General features: G+C 55.7%; 2 protein-coding genes across 2 annotated transcripts; both read right to left on the reverse strand.

Moving 5' to 3' along the window:
* Positions 1-469: 469 nt before the first annotated feature.
* Positions 470-2,720, reverse strand: CDK2AP2 (cyclin dependent kinase 2 associated protein 2). The gene is made up of 4 exons (XM_052662047.1): positions 2,092-2,720; positions 1,679-1,779; positions 1,458-1,590; positions 470-955 (listed from the first exon to the last, which is right to left on the reverse strand). The coding sequence occupies exons 1-4, from the start codon at positions 2,171-2,173 to the stop codon at positions 888-890; spliced, it is 384 nt and encodes a 127-aa protein (XP_052518007.1). The 5' UTR covers positions 2,174-2,720; the 3' UTR covers positions 470-887.
* A 6,128-nt stretch (positions 2,721-8,848) lies between these two features.
* CABP2 (calcium binding protein 2) lies at positions 8,849-13,313 on the reverse strand. Its single transcript, XM_052662294.1, has 7 exons — positions 13,257-13,313; positions 12,587-12,775; positions 12,003-12,033; positions 11,037-11,171; positions 10,249-10,358; positions 10,001-10,148; positions 8,849-8,874 (listed from the first exon to the last, which is right to left on the reverse strand). The coding sequence occupies exons 1-7, from the start codon at positions 13,311-13,313 to the stop codon at positions 8,849-8,851; spliced, it is 696 nt and encodes a 231-aa protein (XP_052518254.1).
* Between the last annotated feature and the right edge of the window lie 2,946 nt (positions 13,314-16,259).

Raw genomic sequence — 16,259 nt, forward strand, 5'->3', positions numbered from 1 at the left:
GGCTGGAGACAGAGCCCTCCAGCTGCGGAAGCAACCCAGGCCTTGTGCTGCCCCCTGGTGGCATCTTGTGAAGGAGGGCAGGGCACTCAGCTATTGGAGTTCAACTCTTTCTACAAACAGCTGGCAGGCCGAGGGCCAGGGAAGGGCAGGGTCCCACTCGAGGTCAATGGGCTGTGGAGGCAAGGCAAAGCTAGGCTTGGTGGGCCTCCCTCCCACTCACTGTACCCAACCATCTCCCTCCGAGTCTCCTCTTTCCCTATCTTCGTGGCCCACCTGGGCTTAGCAGAGGCACCAGGCTCAGAGAAACTATGAACTGTGTGGGCTTCTCTGGTGGGCCAGTGGTTAAGATGCCATGCTTCCAGTGCAGGGGCATGGGTCCGCAGTGCATGGATAAAAATAAATAAAATAAAAAAGACTACTAGCTGAGAGAACAACTCCAAATTATATTTTATTTATATAAAAAGGGCGTATTTAGCAAAAGACACACTGAGAAAAGAGTTGTTATGGCCCAGGAGAAAAGGCAGGGAGGCCATGGGCCTTCTGAGGCCCTGCTGGGGGAGAAGGGGTCTGGGCAAAGTGGATAAAAGTCCTGGGTAAGTGCTGAGCGGTGGGGGCCACAGAAAGGAGGCAGCTCCAGTCGGATCAACACTGTTGGCAGGTCATGGGTGAGACTCACAGTGACCTCGCTGCTAACTCTTTCGGGGTTTCCAGTTAGTGCTGCCGACTGGAGTTAAGAGCCACCTCACTGGTTCCTGGAGGGGACCCACCAAAGGACACAGGACAGGAAGCCCAGGACAGGAAGTGCAACTTGGGGTGAAGGCCAGGGAGAAGCAGGTGCTCTGCAGTGGCCAGGAAAGGTCCAGAAGCTGAGGTGGAGTCGAGTCCTGTTACGTGCGGGCGTTCCGCTCTGTCTCTGCCAGGCACTCTCTGACGAGGGCCCGGGCATGGATGATGCCTGGGGTGGGCATGGGCAAGTAACATACAGGATCTCAGCGACCCTCCACAGTCCCAGGTCTGCCCTCCAGAGGAAGACCCCTCCCTCACACCCCCTTTCCTTTCAGTGAAAGGGACTATAATCTAATGAGGGACTCGATGACATTAGAGGTTTAGACATTAACCAGCAAATTTACCCCGCTGAAATACAGCATTGGATGGCATCACCAACTCAATGGACATGAGTTTGAGTAAACTCTGGGAGTTGGTGATGGACAGGGAGGCCTGGTGTGCTGCAGTCCATGGGGTCGCAAAGAGTTGGACACAACTGAGTGGCTGAACTGACTGACTGAAATACAAATTCCCTGTTCTTCCTTAGAAACTGACTCAATTTCAGTTCAGTTCCAACGCCTCTCTGGATAGTGATCCTGGCCCTCGTCTAGGCTTGGCTCAGGCGGCCTCCAAGTCTTTCCTTCCCTACCTTGTGAAGGGTTGTTCAGTGTTTGTCTCCTGGCCTCACTCACCTCTCTTCAGGCGCTCCATGGCGCTCTTGCTGCCAGCATAGGTGGGCCGGATCTCTTTGCCCATCTCTTCTATGACAGATAGCAGGTCGGTGTAAGTGCTCTGGGAGCCCTGGGCGCCAGGTGGTTTCATTGCCTAAGTCAAAAGAGAACAGGGCAGTGAGTTCAGGCCAACAGGGCACCTCCAGTCCTTATCCCACAGGCAATCCCTCAGCTCCACTCACCTGCACATAGCCCATGGAGGGAGGTCCAAAGTCATTAAACAGTGGTCTGAAAGGGGCAGCGGCTCCCGGCACAGAGCCCGATGGTGATGGGACACTTCCAGCTGCAAGAGGAGCGAGTAAGCGGTCAGCGCGGGTCAGGAGCGCCTCCTCCCGGCGCTCCAAGCCTCGGACTAGATTCGCCCCGATTCCCTCCAAAGGCACGCTCCATTCCAGGCCGCTAAACTTCAGGACAAGCCCCCTCCCGCTGCGCTCAGCCAACAACCCTTACGCGACCACGCCCACTTTACAGGCCAGCAAACTGAGGCTCGGCGAGGACAGGCGGCGGGCCTAGCACACTGCAGAACTCGGGCCGTCTTCTCTTCGGAGACCTTGACTGCCCGGGCAGGCAAGCAGGGATGGAGCTGGGTCCTCACCTGTCGGGACCGGGGTGCCGGGCCCAGGCGTGCTGGAGCCGGGGGTGCTGCTGGGGGCGGGGGCGATGGGCTTGTAGGACATCCCCAACTCCTGGGTGCGGCGGACGCCGGCCGGCCGCTCCTCCCGGGTTGGCTGCCTGGCCTCTGAGCCGCGTTCTGATTGGCAGGCCGGCAGCACGCCCCTAGTAAATAGAGCTCGGGCCGGAAGGGCGGGCGGGCACGAACGATCCTTCACTCCCGATTGGCGCGCGGAGATGTCACTCGGCCCTCCTCATTGGCAGAGACCGGCCCCAACAGGCCGCAACCGCTGCTGATTGGCCTCCGCCTTCCGGACCTCGCACCTGTCTGCTTCGGATTGGGCGGTGGCCGACACCCTCCACAATTGGAGAGTTCGCGGCCCGGGGCCGGCGCGCTTTCAATCCGATTAGTCCTCAAGCCTAAGGGGCGGGGCTTCGGCAGCCTGAGAGCTGGGTCTGGTCCGCCGCGGTTCGCGCCGAGCTGGGCTTCCCCGGCGCGGGTGCCGCCCTCGCACCTCACTCACGTTGCTTTGTACGTCAGCGTCCCGCTGCCCCGTCCCGGTTCGGCTGGGCTGTGGCCGCCGCTGCCGTCACCACCGCGGCGCGCGCGCGCGCGCCTGTCCTCCGCTCTGGGTGCCGGAGGACGCAGGGCTTTGACGTTCCCAGCCCCGCGCCCCACCCCGTGCGCTTTTACGTCACCTTTCACCGGTTCCACAACCTGTCCCCGATTCGCGCATGCGCCCTCCCCGAGGCCTCCCCATATGTTCCCATGGCAACGGGTCCTGCACCTACGCGGGTGATGCGCCTCTCCTTTCCAATTGCCTGGACCTCGGGTCTAGGTTGGTGTAAGGTCCAAGGGCGACTTCAAAGACTCCTCAACCTGCCCCACCCCCCCGTCTCAACCCCACCAAATCCCCATGCCAGTGACTCATAATGACAATCGCAGGAACAGCTCACCTTGAACACTTAAACTGTCCTCTTGCCCTCAATTTTTCCCAGCATCAGGGTCTTTTCCAATGAGTCAGTTCTTCAAATCAGGTGGCCAAAGTATTGGAGTTTCAGCTTCAGCATCAGTCCTGCCAATGAATATTCAGGACTGATTTCCTTTAGGATGGACTGGTTGGATTTCCTTGCAGTCCAAGGGACTCATAGGGTTGTGGGGATTAAATGAATATTCATAAAGTGTCTACTGTTTCATTTTCCTTTTTCCTATCCATATCTCCATTCAGATCCCTCCCCTCAAATCTCATTCCTCACAACCCTGGATCTTAGACTGTCCTCCAAACATTAACCTTTTTCCTGAGACTCCTCCTCCTCAAAATCTCGTCCCCCCCCACCCCCCCACCACCCTGCCAGCTCTGTAGATTTTTTTCATGCCCAGGACATTGTTTATTCATTCAACAAACATTTTCTCACTCCTTCCTCCATCTCAGGCCTTGTGCTGGACACTGATGGAAATGAACTAGTCATGGTTTCTGTCCTCAAGGAGATCCTAGTCTCAAAGAGAGACAGGGAAGTAAAGCCACACAATAGAGTAAAACAGTGTGGATTCCTGGGACAAGGAATTCCAGAGGGACAATTCCTCTGGAATTCAGAATAAGGGTCCAGCCTTGTGACATCACAGAAGGCTTCCAGTAGAGGGGGCTTTCAATAGGTGAGTCAACAAAGAAACAGATGTTTTTATACAATGGACTCTTATTCAGCAATAAAAGGAAATTATCTACCCACAAAAAGACACAGACATATTGCTAGGTGAAAGAAGTCAGTCTGAAAAAAGACACATGCAGTATGATTCCAATGATATGGCATTCTGGAAAAGGAAGACTTATACAGAAGGTAAACAAAGTAATGGTTGCCAGGAGTTGGTGAGGGGTAAAAATGAATAGGTAAAGCATAATCTGGAAATTGGAAATGAGTGGTGCCCATAAGAACAAAGACAAAAAGCACTCCACCCTAGCTGATGATGTGGTTTCCCATGGGAGTATGGGCTAACAATTCTCGATGTTGGAATGAGAAGTTACAGGTAAGTAAGGAGGAGGAGGAGGATGCTAGAATGATCCATGTGGTAATGGACTAGAGTTGGAGATACCAACAGGAACTCATGTTTAGCTTGATATAAATACAGTTGGTTATATGCAGAAATACTTAAAATTTTTTATATCCACGTTAGTGTACATATATATATCCTCATTCTATTAGCTTAGAGTGTCTAGAAGCAACTTAACATCTGGATCTTGGTTTCAAATACCATTCTCCAATAAAATGAAGCAGAGTTCCTTGGAGAAATGGCTGACTCTAGGACTGGGACCAGAAATATGCAAGATAATTCTGGAACAGCTAGTAATGCTAGAAAGTAAGAAAATGCTAAAACAAAACTTAAAACTCCCAAACTCAAGCCCCTACAGTGATGGGGGCATGTCAGAGGGGCACAGGAGCCAAATGAAAGAGCTCTCAATGGCCAAAGATAGAGCACTTTGAGCAAGAAAATTAATAAAATCGTCCTGGATTATAACTTGTATAAAATAAATATGAGTCCATATTGATATAAAAGAAGAGTGAGCAAATAAATCAATGGAGAAAAGACAAATGGACCTTTAATAGGATTGATGTAATAGGAGAAAGAAAATGAAATGAGTAATTTTACAGCACAGAAACCTGACAGAAATGCTACTTTCAGCCAAATGATCAATGTCAAAATCAATAATGATGTCATGTTGATAACATTAATAGTATATGTTGGGATGAGAACGCCATTCTTTTTTAAATATTTATTTGGCTGTGCTGTCTTAGTTGCACCATGTGGAACCTAGTTCCCTGACCAGGGCAATTGAATCCCAGCCCCCTGCACTGGGAGCCCAGAGTCTTAGCCACTGGACCACCAGGGAAGTCCCAAGAACCCCATTCTAACTGTGGTAAAAACAAACAAATCCCAATTTAGGAACATTCTATAAAATACCTGACTGGTATTCCTTAAAACTGACAAGATAATTAAAAAAGAAAATTCTATAAAACCATCACAACCAAGAGAACCCTAAAAAGACATTATTTCTAATATAAATGGTGTCCTGGAAGGCACTCTGCAACAGAACAAGGGAAGAAGAGATGAAATCTGCATAAAATATGGTCTTTAATAATAAGGCGTCACTATTAGTTCTTTTGGAGAAGGCAATGGCAACCCACTCCAGTATTCTTGCCTGGAAAATCCCAGGGATGGCGGAGCCTGGTAGACTGCAGTCCATGGGGTCGCAAAGAGTCAGATATGACTGAGCGACTTCACTTTCATGCGTTGGAGAAGGAAATGGCAACCCACTCCAGTGTTCTTGCCTGGAGAATCCCAGCGATGGCGGAGCCTGGTGGGCTGCCGTCTGTGGGGTCGCACAGAGGCGGACACGACTGACGCGACTTAGCAGCAGCAGCAGCATTAGTTCATTGGGCTTCTCTGTTGGCTCAGACTGTAAAGAATCTACCTGTAATGTGGGAGATACAGGTTCAATCCCTGGGTTGGGAAGATCCCCTGGAGAAGGAAATAGCTACCCACCTCAGTATCCTGGCCTGGAGAATTCCATGGGCTGTATAGTCAGTGGAGTCTCAAAGAGTCGAACATGACTGAGCAACTTTCCCTTTCACAGGTGTTCTTGCCTTGAGAATTCCCTGGACAGAGGAGCCTGGTGGGCTGTGTAGTCCATGGGCTCGCAAAGAATCAGACACGCCTGAGTGACTTTCACTTCACTTCATTAGTTCATGAGCAGTGTCAGAGGTACCATTCTAATGTAAGATGTTACTAGAGTGTCGTTCATTCTGTGTGTTGATCTGACTGGGTCATGGGGTGCCCAAGCCAAAGGTCCAACATTATTTTGGAGGGTCTTGAGGGAGCGTCTGGACGAGATGCATTGCATCTGAGTACTAAGTAAAGCGAATGGGTCTTCCCAGTGTGGGCTGAGTGAGATCTGAATGGAACAAAAAGGCTGAGTGAGGGGGGAGTTTTGCCTGCCTGACCTTTGAGCAGGGTCACCAGGCTTCTTTCCCTCTCAGACTGGAACTTCCAACATCAACTTTTCTGGTTTTTGGGCCTTTGGGCTCGGACTGGAACTATATCACCAGGTCTCCATATCACTAGCTTGCTGACTACAGATCTGAGGATGGCTCAGTGCCCATAACTGCCTGAGCCGATTCCTTAATAATAAATACCTTTTTCACTGACACATCTCCTATTGCTTCTGTTTCTCTGGAGAGCCTTGACTAATACATGCGAGAAACCGGATGTGAGGTATTCAGGAGCTCCCTGTCCTGTCTTCAATATAATTCTGTAAACCGGGAACTATTCTTAAATAAGTGGATTAATATCTTTATTGGGATGATGGTTACCTGGCTGCATATGCATGCAAAAACTCACTGAACTGTACATTCATCCATGTTACTGCATATACATTATACTCCAACTATTTAAAGTGAAACTGAGACTTCTCTGGTGGCTCAGAGGTTAAGAATCTGCCTTCCAGTTCAAGGGACATAGGCTTGATCCCTGGTCGGGAACAAAGATCCCACACACTGCAGGGCAACTAAGCCTGAGCACTGCGTTCCTGAACCTGCAAGCTCTAGAGCCCGTGCTCTGCAATGAGAGATGCCCCCATATGCTGCTGCAAAGACCCAGTGCAGCCAAAATTAAAAATAAATAAATATATATAGTGGACTTAACGTAAAAATCTCAACTGACAGCTTCTCTTGGAAAACCAGGAGAACCTGTAGCTCTAGCCTACACTGGCAGCAGTCAGTGGAGCTGGAGGGCAGGTGCCCCCTTTAGACGGAGGACGGGTTCTTGGCTCCACATAGTTGTCGTCTGCTTATTGATCCTTCTAGCCCTGGTCCCTGCTTCAGCTGTGCCTGCTTGGAACTTCTGGGCTAACAGCCTTTTTGGGGTGGGAGGGTATGTGGTGGATTTGGGGGAGCTGTGGGCACTGCTGATGCCAGCAGATACAAGGCTGCCAATTAAAACCTCCCCACCAACCGTCCCCTCTCCCCGGTTCCAACCATAGCGCCTACCAAGCTGGGGCCAGTGGGAGGCTGACCTTGAGCAGGGTCTGCTCTTCCCCTGGCCCATGTCCATCATTCTCCCCAGCCCCTGCAGAGGGGACAGATTTCTTTTTGGGCAGCAATGCCATCTCTGCTTGCCAGTGGAGGATAGGGGGAGGGAGGGAGGACCATGGCTCCCAGACAAGCTGCAACTCCCCCCTCATCCCCAAGCCTGCCAGACTGGCAGGAGAGATCATCTAATTGGGGATTAAGGACTAATTGTGATCTGCCAGGCAAGTGGTGCTGAGGCTGCTGCAGCCAGCCCTGGCACCTCGGTGTCCAAGCTCCAGACTGAGCAAGGTGCTGGTGGCAGCCTGCCTGCTCTGTCTCAAGGCCATCTTGTTGGCACAATCACTGAAAGCTCCTTCCCTTTCTGGGCCTAGAGGTCAAGTTCATCCTTCCTCCCAGCAGGTGGGAATGTCGCCTAATCATACAAGGCTAGAAGAGGCCTCAGCCTGTCCGGGGTCCACTCCGACCTGAAGGCGCCCTTTCTGGTTGGCACTGTGACTCTATAGTCCCCAGGCCTGGCTGAAGTCTCCCTGATGCTTCTTCCTAACGTGCGTGACTGTGTGCCAGTTCCTCATCCTCATGGAGCCTTCCAGTGCCAGGCACAGGGACTAGTTCAGCCCAGGGGGCAATGGGGGACCCAGTGGCCAGTTTCTGGATAGAAGTGTGACAAAACACAAACGGCATTTTAGAAAGAAAAATCTGGCAGCACCTGCTGCACGGCCGGGAGCAGGGAGAGGGCAGTGGAGCTGGGAGGACTCCCGCACATTGCTGAGACCTGGCCTCCCGGGTCCCTCAATATGGAAAATGGGGTTATGAAGACCATGGCAGGGCTGGACTGAGGAGCTGTGTTATTTGGTTTCCCTGGGAGGCAAACACCAAGATGAAGTTTGGAATGTGAAAAAGAGGAAGTGTGATGAAGAAGGATTGGGCAGAGAGTCGCTGATTCGGGGCTGACCTGACCACACCTCGGCTAACCTAGAGGGGAGCTCGGAACAGAGCCCATCTGTGTGCTCGGTCAGTGGCTGCAGGCTCCAGGGAAGAGTGAGGCGTGTGCCCAAAGGCTGAGATATATCCTGAAGGGGCCTGTCAGCTCCCTCACCCCCTGCAGCCCACCAGCAAGTTCTTTCTTGCAGGGAGCTCTGAGCTGCGCCCCTCTAAGAGGAAATGGGAAGGAGCTTGGGAGAAGCCCTTAGGCACGTGGTCTTCGGTTGTAACCTTGGATCCAGCAGGAGCCCTTCACAGGGTGAGGGGCCACCATGCACCCAGCTCTGGGAGAAGCAGGTTGGGTTTACTCATCTGGGAACATTTCCCAGTACTTGCTCTGGGCTGGCTGCAGGATCCAGGGAGGGCCCCTTACCCACCTAAAGTTCACAATCGAGAGGACCTCACTTTGGGGGCCAAATACCTGGAGGATGAACAAGTGAGCAGTGGAAGCTGTGTCCCTAGCTCGAAGATGCTTTATTGTCAGAGAAGCAGAGCTGGGCAAGGGGGCTTGGTGGAGGAGTGGGGTGGGGGTGTTGCAGGCAAGGGCTGTGCTCACAGGCCAGGGAGGGAGGAGAGGGGGAGGGGTCCCAGCTGGAGGTGAGGGGCTCCAAGAACACACTGGCAGGCAGTGGCTCTGGTCCCAAGTCCTGTCTGCTGCTTCCAGCTTCTGTGCAGGCTCAGCGAGACATCATTCGCACAAACTCTGCCAGGACAAAGCCAACATTTCAGTCTGCTCTCTGGACCTCGACCCCCTGGAGTGAGGCAAAGATACTGACTTCGAGGTGGGAGGGAGTGTGGTCAAGGGCAGGGCCTACGACGGAGTCCCCTGGATTTGGTGGAGAATAGACCAGGAAGAGGGGCTTTGTCTTATGGGGGGGAAAAATCTTGTAACTGAACCTACTTTCCTCTTTGCTTTGGCTGCTATGAAGCTCGGGAACACTTTTGGGCCTACCTTGGAGAATTTCTACACACTGACTTTCCTTGTGTGTGTTTAGTCGCTCAGCCATGTCTGACTTGTTGTGACCCTATGAACTGTAACCCGCCAGACTCCTCTGTCCATGGAATTCTCCAAACAAGAATACTGGAGTGGGTAGCCATTGCCTTCTCCAGGGGATCTTCCTGACCCAGGGATTGAACCCTGGTCTCCTGCATTGCACGCAGACTCTTTACCATTTGAGCCACCAGGGAAGCCCTGACTTTCCGTGAAAGTGAAAGTCGCTCAGTTGCGTTCTGCTCTTTTGGACCCCATGGACTATACCGTCCATGGAATTCTCTAGGCCAGAATACTGGAGTGGGTAGCCTTTCCCTTCTCCAGGGGATCTTCCCAACCCAGGGATCGAACCTAGGTCTCCTGTATTGTAGGCGGATTCTTTACCAGCTGAGCCACGACGGAAGCCCAAGAATACTGGAGTGGGTAATCTTTCCCTTCTCCAGCAGATCTTCCCGACCCCAGGAATTAAACTGGGGTCTCCTGCATTGCAGGTGGATTCTTTACCAGCTGAGCTATGAGGGAAGACTTTACTTTCCTTGGCTTCCTTTTATTATTTGATCCTTGTTTTCCCTCTGATGGGAAGGGGTAGGCTTCCTGGATCTAGATGCTGGCTCCATCCATTTCTTTTGCTAAGCACCCTCGCTTCCCTAAGAACCGACTTTTTCCTCCTTATGGGGTTAAGCCTGGCTTCCTCCCAGGTTCTCCTGATGGTTAGTCGGGAGAGGAGGTAGGTGTGCTTAGCACAGAGCCTGGCACACACACAGCGCTTGAGGCTCTTCCTCTGTGAAAACTCGCGCAGGGTCCGCGGTGCTGAGCGTGGGGGAACGGTGGGCGGTACCTTCGAAGTCCACCAGGCCGTCCCCGTTGAGGTCAATGTCGCGGAGGATCTCGTCCACCTCCCGCTGGCTGAGCCGCTCTCCCAGCAGGGCCTTCAGGGCCGCCCGGAGCTCACCCAAGCTAATGCAGCCGTCCCCGTTGGTGTCGAACTGCGGCGACACCGGGTCACGGACCGAGTCATTCATTCGCGCGGCCCCTCCCTCGCCGCCGACACGCAGGCCCCGCCCGCGCCGTCCCCGAGGACCCCACCTCCCGGAAGGCGTTCCGCAGCTCCCGGACGCCGATCATGTCCGCGGTCTCCGCCAGCAGCTTGGGGCCCATCAGCTCCACAAAGTCGTCAAAGTCCACCTTCCCGCCACCTGGGGGCCACGCCCATAGAGACCCGGAACCATCAGAGACCACTGCCCAGCCCTGGCCTCCTCCGCCCTCTCCTTCTGGCCTGTGTCCCTCTCCCCGCCCCACTGAATGGGCCTTTCCCTCCTGTGTCTCCTAGGCTGTGTCTCCTGCCGGCTTCCCTTCGTTTCCCTGAAGAGCTCAGTTGGGCTCAAGTTCCTGGCTCCAGTGACCTGGCTGTGCGACCTTAGGCAAGTCACCGGGAGACTGTGGCTGTGTGCTAAGTTGCTTCAGTTGTGTCCAGCTCTTTGTGACCCCATGGACTACAGCCCGCCAGTCTCCTCTGTCCACGGGACTTCCCAGACAAGAGTACTGGAGTGGGGTTGCTATGTTCTCCAGAGGATCTTCCCAACCTAGGGTTTGAACCCGTCTCTTAAGTCTGCTCCATTGGTAGGCAGTTTCTTTACCACTAGTGGAGACTGTTGCCTCATCTAAAAAGTGGGCATGCTAGCCCCTTGACCCACCCACCTCACGGGGGATGGTGAGATTCTCTGGAGGCAGAGAGCTTGCTGTGAGAATGACCAAAGTCCCAGGTTCTGGGAGCCAACCTGTGTAGACACCTCGGTTCCCTGGGCTGCCCAGCTGCCCTGACCGTGGTCATGGCCTCTGGAGAACTGGGGGTGGGACAGGTCTCAGGCACATACTGATTTGCTGGGAGATCTCGATGAGCTCCATCTCAGTGGGCATGTAGCCCAGCGTCCGCATGCAGGCCCCCAGCTCCCTGTAGCCGATGTAGCCATCTCGGTCTCGGTCAAACTCCTGGAAGGCGGCCTGCAGCTCTGCCAGGCAGGGCGGGGTCAGTCCTTTCTGCACGTCCCCTGGGACCCCAGCCTGGATTAGACCTTCTCACCTTGGTCCTGTCATGTCCATGCTTTCTAAACAGTTGTTTCTCTTTGTTACCCCAGGGCCTTTGCATATGCTGTTCCTTTCATTCCCTCTGCAAATATTTAAGGGACATCTGCTCTGTGCCAAGCACTGCTCTAGGTACTGGGGATGTGGCAGTGAAGAAAGAAAAAGATAAGGGAGAGAAAGAGAGAGGGAGGGGAAGAAGGAGAGAGAGAAAGAAAAGAAGGAAGGGAGGAAGGAGAGAAAGAAAGGAGAGAGTGAAGGAGGTGAGAAAGAAAGAGAGAGGGAAAAACAATCCTTGGCCTCATGGAGCTCACATTCTGGAACATTCTTGGTCTTTATGCCGCCTATTCAAAGAGGTCTTCCCTCTCAATTTAGTCCTCTGGCTCTTTTGATCACCTCCTTGAGCGCACATAGCACCATTTGTACTGGCAGTTGACCTGTTGACATCTCTCTCCACAGGACACAGGCCAGATCTATCTGGTTGGCCACGTTTGTCAGTACTCAGAACTGGGCCAGGCCCACAGTGGGCACCCAGGAAGTGTTCGCTGGATGAATAAAAGGGGACCACGTCCCGCAGGGCAAAGAGAACCAGGAAACTGACAGCTGGGGGTTCTCTCAACCCCGCCCTGCTCAGCCTGGCCCCAGTCTTCCCACTCGGATCCCCTCCAGCCCGCTTGCTCCCAGTTCTTCCTGGAGACTGCTCAGACCCCCACCCAGTGCCCCCCACCCTGGAAACTCTAGCTCTTTCCCCAACCCTTTACCTTCAATCTCCTCTGGCCGCAGCTCCCGGTCCTGAGGGAAGACAGAAGGGTTACGAATTCCCTGCACAACCCCCCAGGTACCTGCACCTCCTCTTTCTGGTTCTCTTGGGGCCCCCACTCAGCCCACAACATGCAGGCACTCCTCTTCTCCCACCATTCATGCTGATGGGCTGGGCATCTGTCCCCTGTGCCCCGCTCCTGGAGCTCCATTAGCCAGAGGTGGAGCTGGGGTTGGGCAGACCCTCCGGCTTGGCCATGGGGGCATCAGTGTCACCGTGTCGCTCTTGTTCTCTCTATTCCTCTTTGGGGGCCCTGTCCCCTCCCTGCCCGTCCCCTTGGTGGCTTCTGTCTCTGCCGTTTCTCTGAGTCACTCCCTGCCCCCCTCTTCTCTCTTTCCTGGCCTGTTTCCCCAGGTCCCCCTCATTTTGATCTTCTGTCTCTCCACGCTTCTCTGTCCCCCACGTCCCTAGATCTGTGAGCCTTTGCTCTGACATCCCCACTCAGTCCTCTCCCCCCCGCTCAAGGAGAGGCAAAACGTGGGGACGGGTAGGGACCGGAGGCAGGCAGGTGGTGGCCGTACATACGAGCTGGGTGGCGGCGATGCTGGGCCGCAGAAAGATGCAGGCAGGCCCCACCACGCTGCTGAGCACGGAGTAGCCCTGGACGCCCGGCCAAGGGGCCCCCGGCTCCTCGGGACTGGGGCTGGGGCTGGGGCTGGGGCCTAGGCCATGGCGGGACCCCCCTGGGGGGGAGCCAGGCCACTGCCAGCGGTCCTGCAGCAGAGCCAGCCATGAGCAGGGGCAGTGACCCCTCTCCACCCTCACTTGCCAGCCTCTCCCGTCATTAGAACCCAGCACAGGACAGTGGAACCTCACCATCAACACTCTCGACTAGAAGGGTCCACTCCCTTACTGTTCAGGGGGGCAAACTGAGGCCGGGAAAAGGGGCAAGGCACAGGGCCATGGTCACTCCAGAGGGCAAGGGCAGCAGCAGGAAGGGGGCAGTTGGATGGGCAGTTGGGGGGCCTGACGAGCTTGGCAGCAGAAGGCCCAGAGGTCTGCAGGAACCAAGACTATGATGGGTCAGAGTCTGGGGTCTGCCAGGGAAGATCTTGGTCAACAGTGGTGGGCGCCAACCCCTTCAACCCCTGCTGTGCCCACCTGTGACCCCAGTCAGGCTCTGTCCACCCCATCAGACCCTTTCAGGGTCCAGCCCAGCCTCCCGGCCTTGGCTTCTCCCCCTTAACCCTCCTACCTTAGGCGCCCGGTGCCGGGGCCGCTTGGCACAGTTTCCCATGGGCCCTTGAACCATGCCAGGCCTGGAGTCCCAGGGGCAGCCCAAGGCTGGGCCTCAGAGGATGCTGTGGGCTCCCACCGGCTCCCAGTGAGAGTCTGAGATCACTGCAGGGGATTTTCCGAGGGTTTTGTGGGGAAGATCGCTGGCGGGTGGGCAGGCGGGGAGCCCGGGGCACAGGGGCTTGGGTCCTAATCTGGGATTATCTCTGAGCATCTCTGCTGGTGAGGGTGGCCACTTGGGGCGCAAGGCCCACCCCTGCCCGGAAGGCACAGCTTCCCTGTGCTCACTCCTGAGGGTCTTGCAGACACGCCCTCTCCAACATTCTCTCCCCCCAGCCCAATCTGGAGAGATTTAATGTCTTCAGAAGCAGGGCCTAGACCTGGGAGGAGGAAGCCAGGTGCCTTGATTGCCAGGGTGGGCTGGGTCATCTCTCCAGGGAAGGGCAGACCCAGGAAGCACCTGCCCCTCCCTGCTGGACCCCTGCTGTCACCTCAGAGCATCCGCCCAGCCTGCCTGCCCTCAGCACCCCTGCCTGGACCTGCCCTGGCCCCACTATTTAAGCAAGGACCCAAGGACAGCTGACTCTGGGCTCTGCTGGCTGGGAACAGGGCTCAGTGATGGCAGAGGTTGGGGGGGATGCCAGCCTCCCTCTGGGCAGCTGAGTGGCTGCTGGCCCCTCCATCAGAGTGCATGTCTGAGCTCCCCTTCCTGGGCTCAGCCCTGGGTTTGTCCTGTGGGGCCCCAGCTAAGGCGTGGGGTCCCCACTGTTCCCTCACGGTGCCCTCAGCTGAGGATGACCCCACACCCCGGCCCCCTTTACCTGCCCGTAGGCGGCCTGCACCTGAGCCTCCAGTTCCTGGAGAAGCGCCCGCCGCTTGGTGGCTGCTGGGCTGGCAGGGGCCCGGCTAGGCCCTGGCGTGACTTCAGAGGGGGTGGGGTCCCCCGTGGGGAGGCTGCCATCTGCTGGGCCCCGGGGAAGAGCCATGGAGACGAGTGCTTGGCACCTCCTGCCGTCTGAGGGGCACTTTCCCAGGGCCTGCGGGAGGGTGGCCTTGTGGGCAGCTGTGGGGGTGGTCCCCGCAGGGTCCCTGCTATTCTTCCTGTTCCCGGCTCCAGGGGCTGGTGGGCCCAGGCCCTCCAAGAACCCCATCTTCCTAGCTCCCTGGACCCCTCACACAGCCCCTCCCTGAAACCCTGCCTTGCCACCCATTGCATTCAGGCTGCCACAGACCGTGCCCGGGGCTCCTCGCATCCCGGCGGCCTCTCTGCCCATCTCCCCATATGCCCTGCTGCCTCTGAGTCTGTGTTGCTCTCTGCTCCTCCCTGGCCCCTCTGCTCCGGGGGGTCTCTTTGTGTCTGTCTGACGTGCTATTCTCGCTCCACCCCCTGCCCCCTGCTGACATCTGCCCAGCTGTGTCCCTGTGGGTCCCTCTGCCTGCTCATGCCCATCTCTTTGTCAGTTTCCTCCCTCTGTTGGGTGAGACTCTTTCCCACATCAGTCTGTCCCTCTTTCTGTCTGTGCATTCTTGCTCTTCCTGTTCTCCGTAGGATGCCCTCTCCCAGGATGGCTCCTGGACTCTGGAAAGACCATCCCCCTAAGCCCCATCCCAGATCTGCCCCCTTTCCCCGACCCAGAGCCCTGGGGTATCTCTGCACTTGTCCACCACCTCACTTCCGCCCACACCGCCCACCTAACCTGTGCCGACCTCCAACTTCCTGCTTCTCGGGGAGAAGGGTGGGGGTGGGCCAGGCAGCCTGCAGTGGCCTCTTGTGCGCCCCTCCCCCCAGGTTCTGCCCCCAAGCCCACTTACCACCCAGCTGCAGGCACTTCACCTCCCAGAATGAGGTCAGTTGTCCTGCCCCGGCCCTGCTCCGGGCCCCTCATGATTTATTCACCTGCCCCCGCACCGGCCTTTGTCCAAGGGAACCAGATCCCACCAAGCACCTGCCACCTGAGCTGGTGGCGCTGGCCTCTCTTGCCACAGCATGGCCATCCATTCATGTCTTTCTTTTGCAAACACCAAAGGTCTGCTGGGACCCAGCCCCGGGCCAACACGACAGAGCCCGTCTGCTCTGAGGGACCTGCTTTCAGGTACATCTAATTCAGAAAAGGGCCAAGAGACAGTCTCCAAGTGCTTTGGGCCAGGGACCTAGGCATCAGGAAGGCTTCATGGGGGAGATGGGCGGATAGGCAGCATTCTAGGCGTTGCCCACTGATGTTTACCTGGGTGAGTCCCAGGGTCCCTAGCAGGGACCAGCTGTGAACATGGGGTGTTCCAAGGCACTAGAATCCAGCAGGGTCTGTGGGTGGAGGCCCTCAGGAGGGAGGAAGGGCTTGTAATCCCTGCAAAGGCCTCAAGAGGTAGGAGAAAACTCCCAGGAGACTCGATTTCACCAAATGTTTGTGGACCCCCTGCTGTGCGCATTCCTGGGACTTCCCACCTGGTTTCCACCTTCAGCAAACCCAGAGCCGCTGTGGAGGGGTGAGTGCAGGGAAGGCCCTGACCCGCTGTCAGAGGAGGAACCTGGGGACCTTGATGCGATAGGGGCTGGGGAAGTGACCTGTGAGCCGAGACCAGAGGGATGTTGACAGTGACCGCATGAAGTGGGGTAGGTGGACTTGCAGGCAGAGGGAACAGCCTCCACAAAGCCCTGAGTGAATCTGAGCAAAGGGCAGGGTTGAGAGGCCAGTGGATGCCGGCCAGTGGTCAAGGGTGGCTCACTGTGACCATTCATGTTGAGCATTTGAAGGCTCAGCTTCAGCACCCTTCAGTCCCTCTGCACTCTGGGTCACAGTTCCTCCCAGAGGCCAGGTGTGCACAGCATCCCCAGCGGGACTGCAAACATCCCTTAGAGAATTCTCCTGTTTTCTGCATGGTCTTAGAATGGACCTGCAGGCCTGGGGTCTCCCCTGCATTTGCTGTGTGACCCTACACAAGGTATTTCACCTCTCTGAGTCTG

Source organism: Budorcas taxicolor, chromosome 25, assembly GCF_023091745.1.
Source record: "Budorcas taxicolor isolate Tak-1 chromosome 25, Takin1.1, whole genome shotgun sequence".
Lineage (NCBI taxonomy): Eukaryota > Metazoa > Chordata > Mammalia > Artiodactyla > Bovidae > Budorcas > Budorcas taxicolor.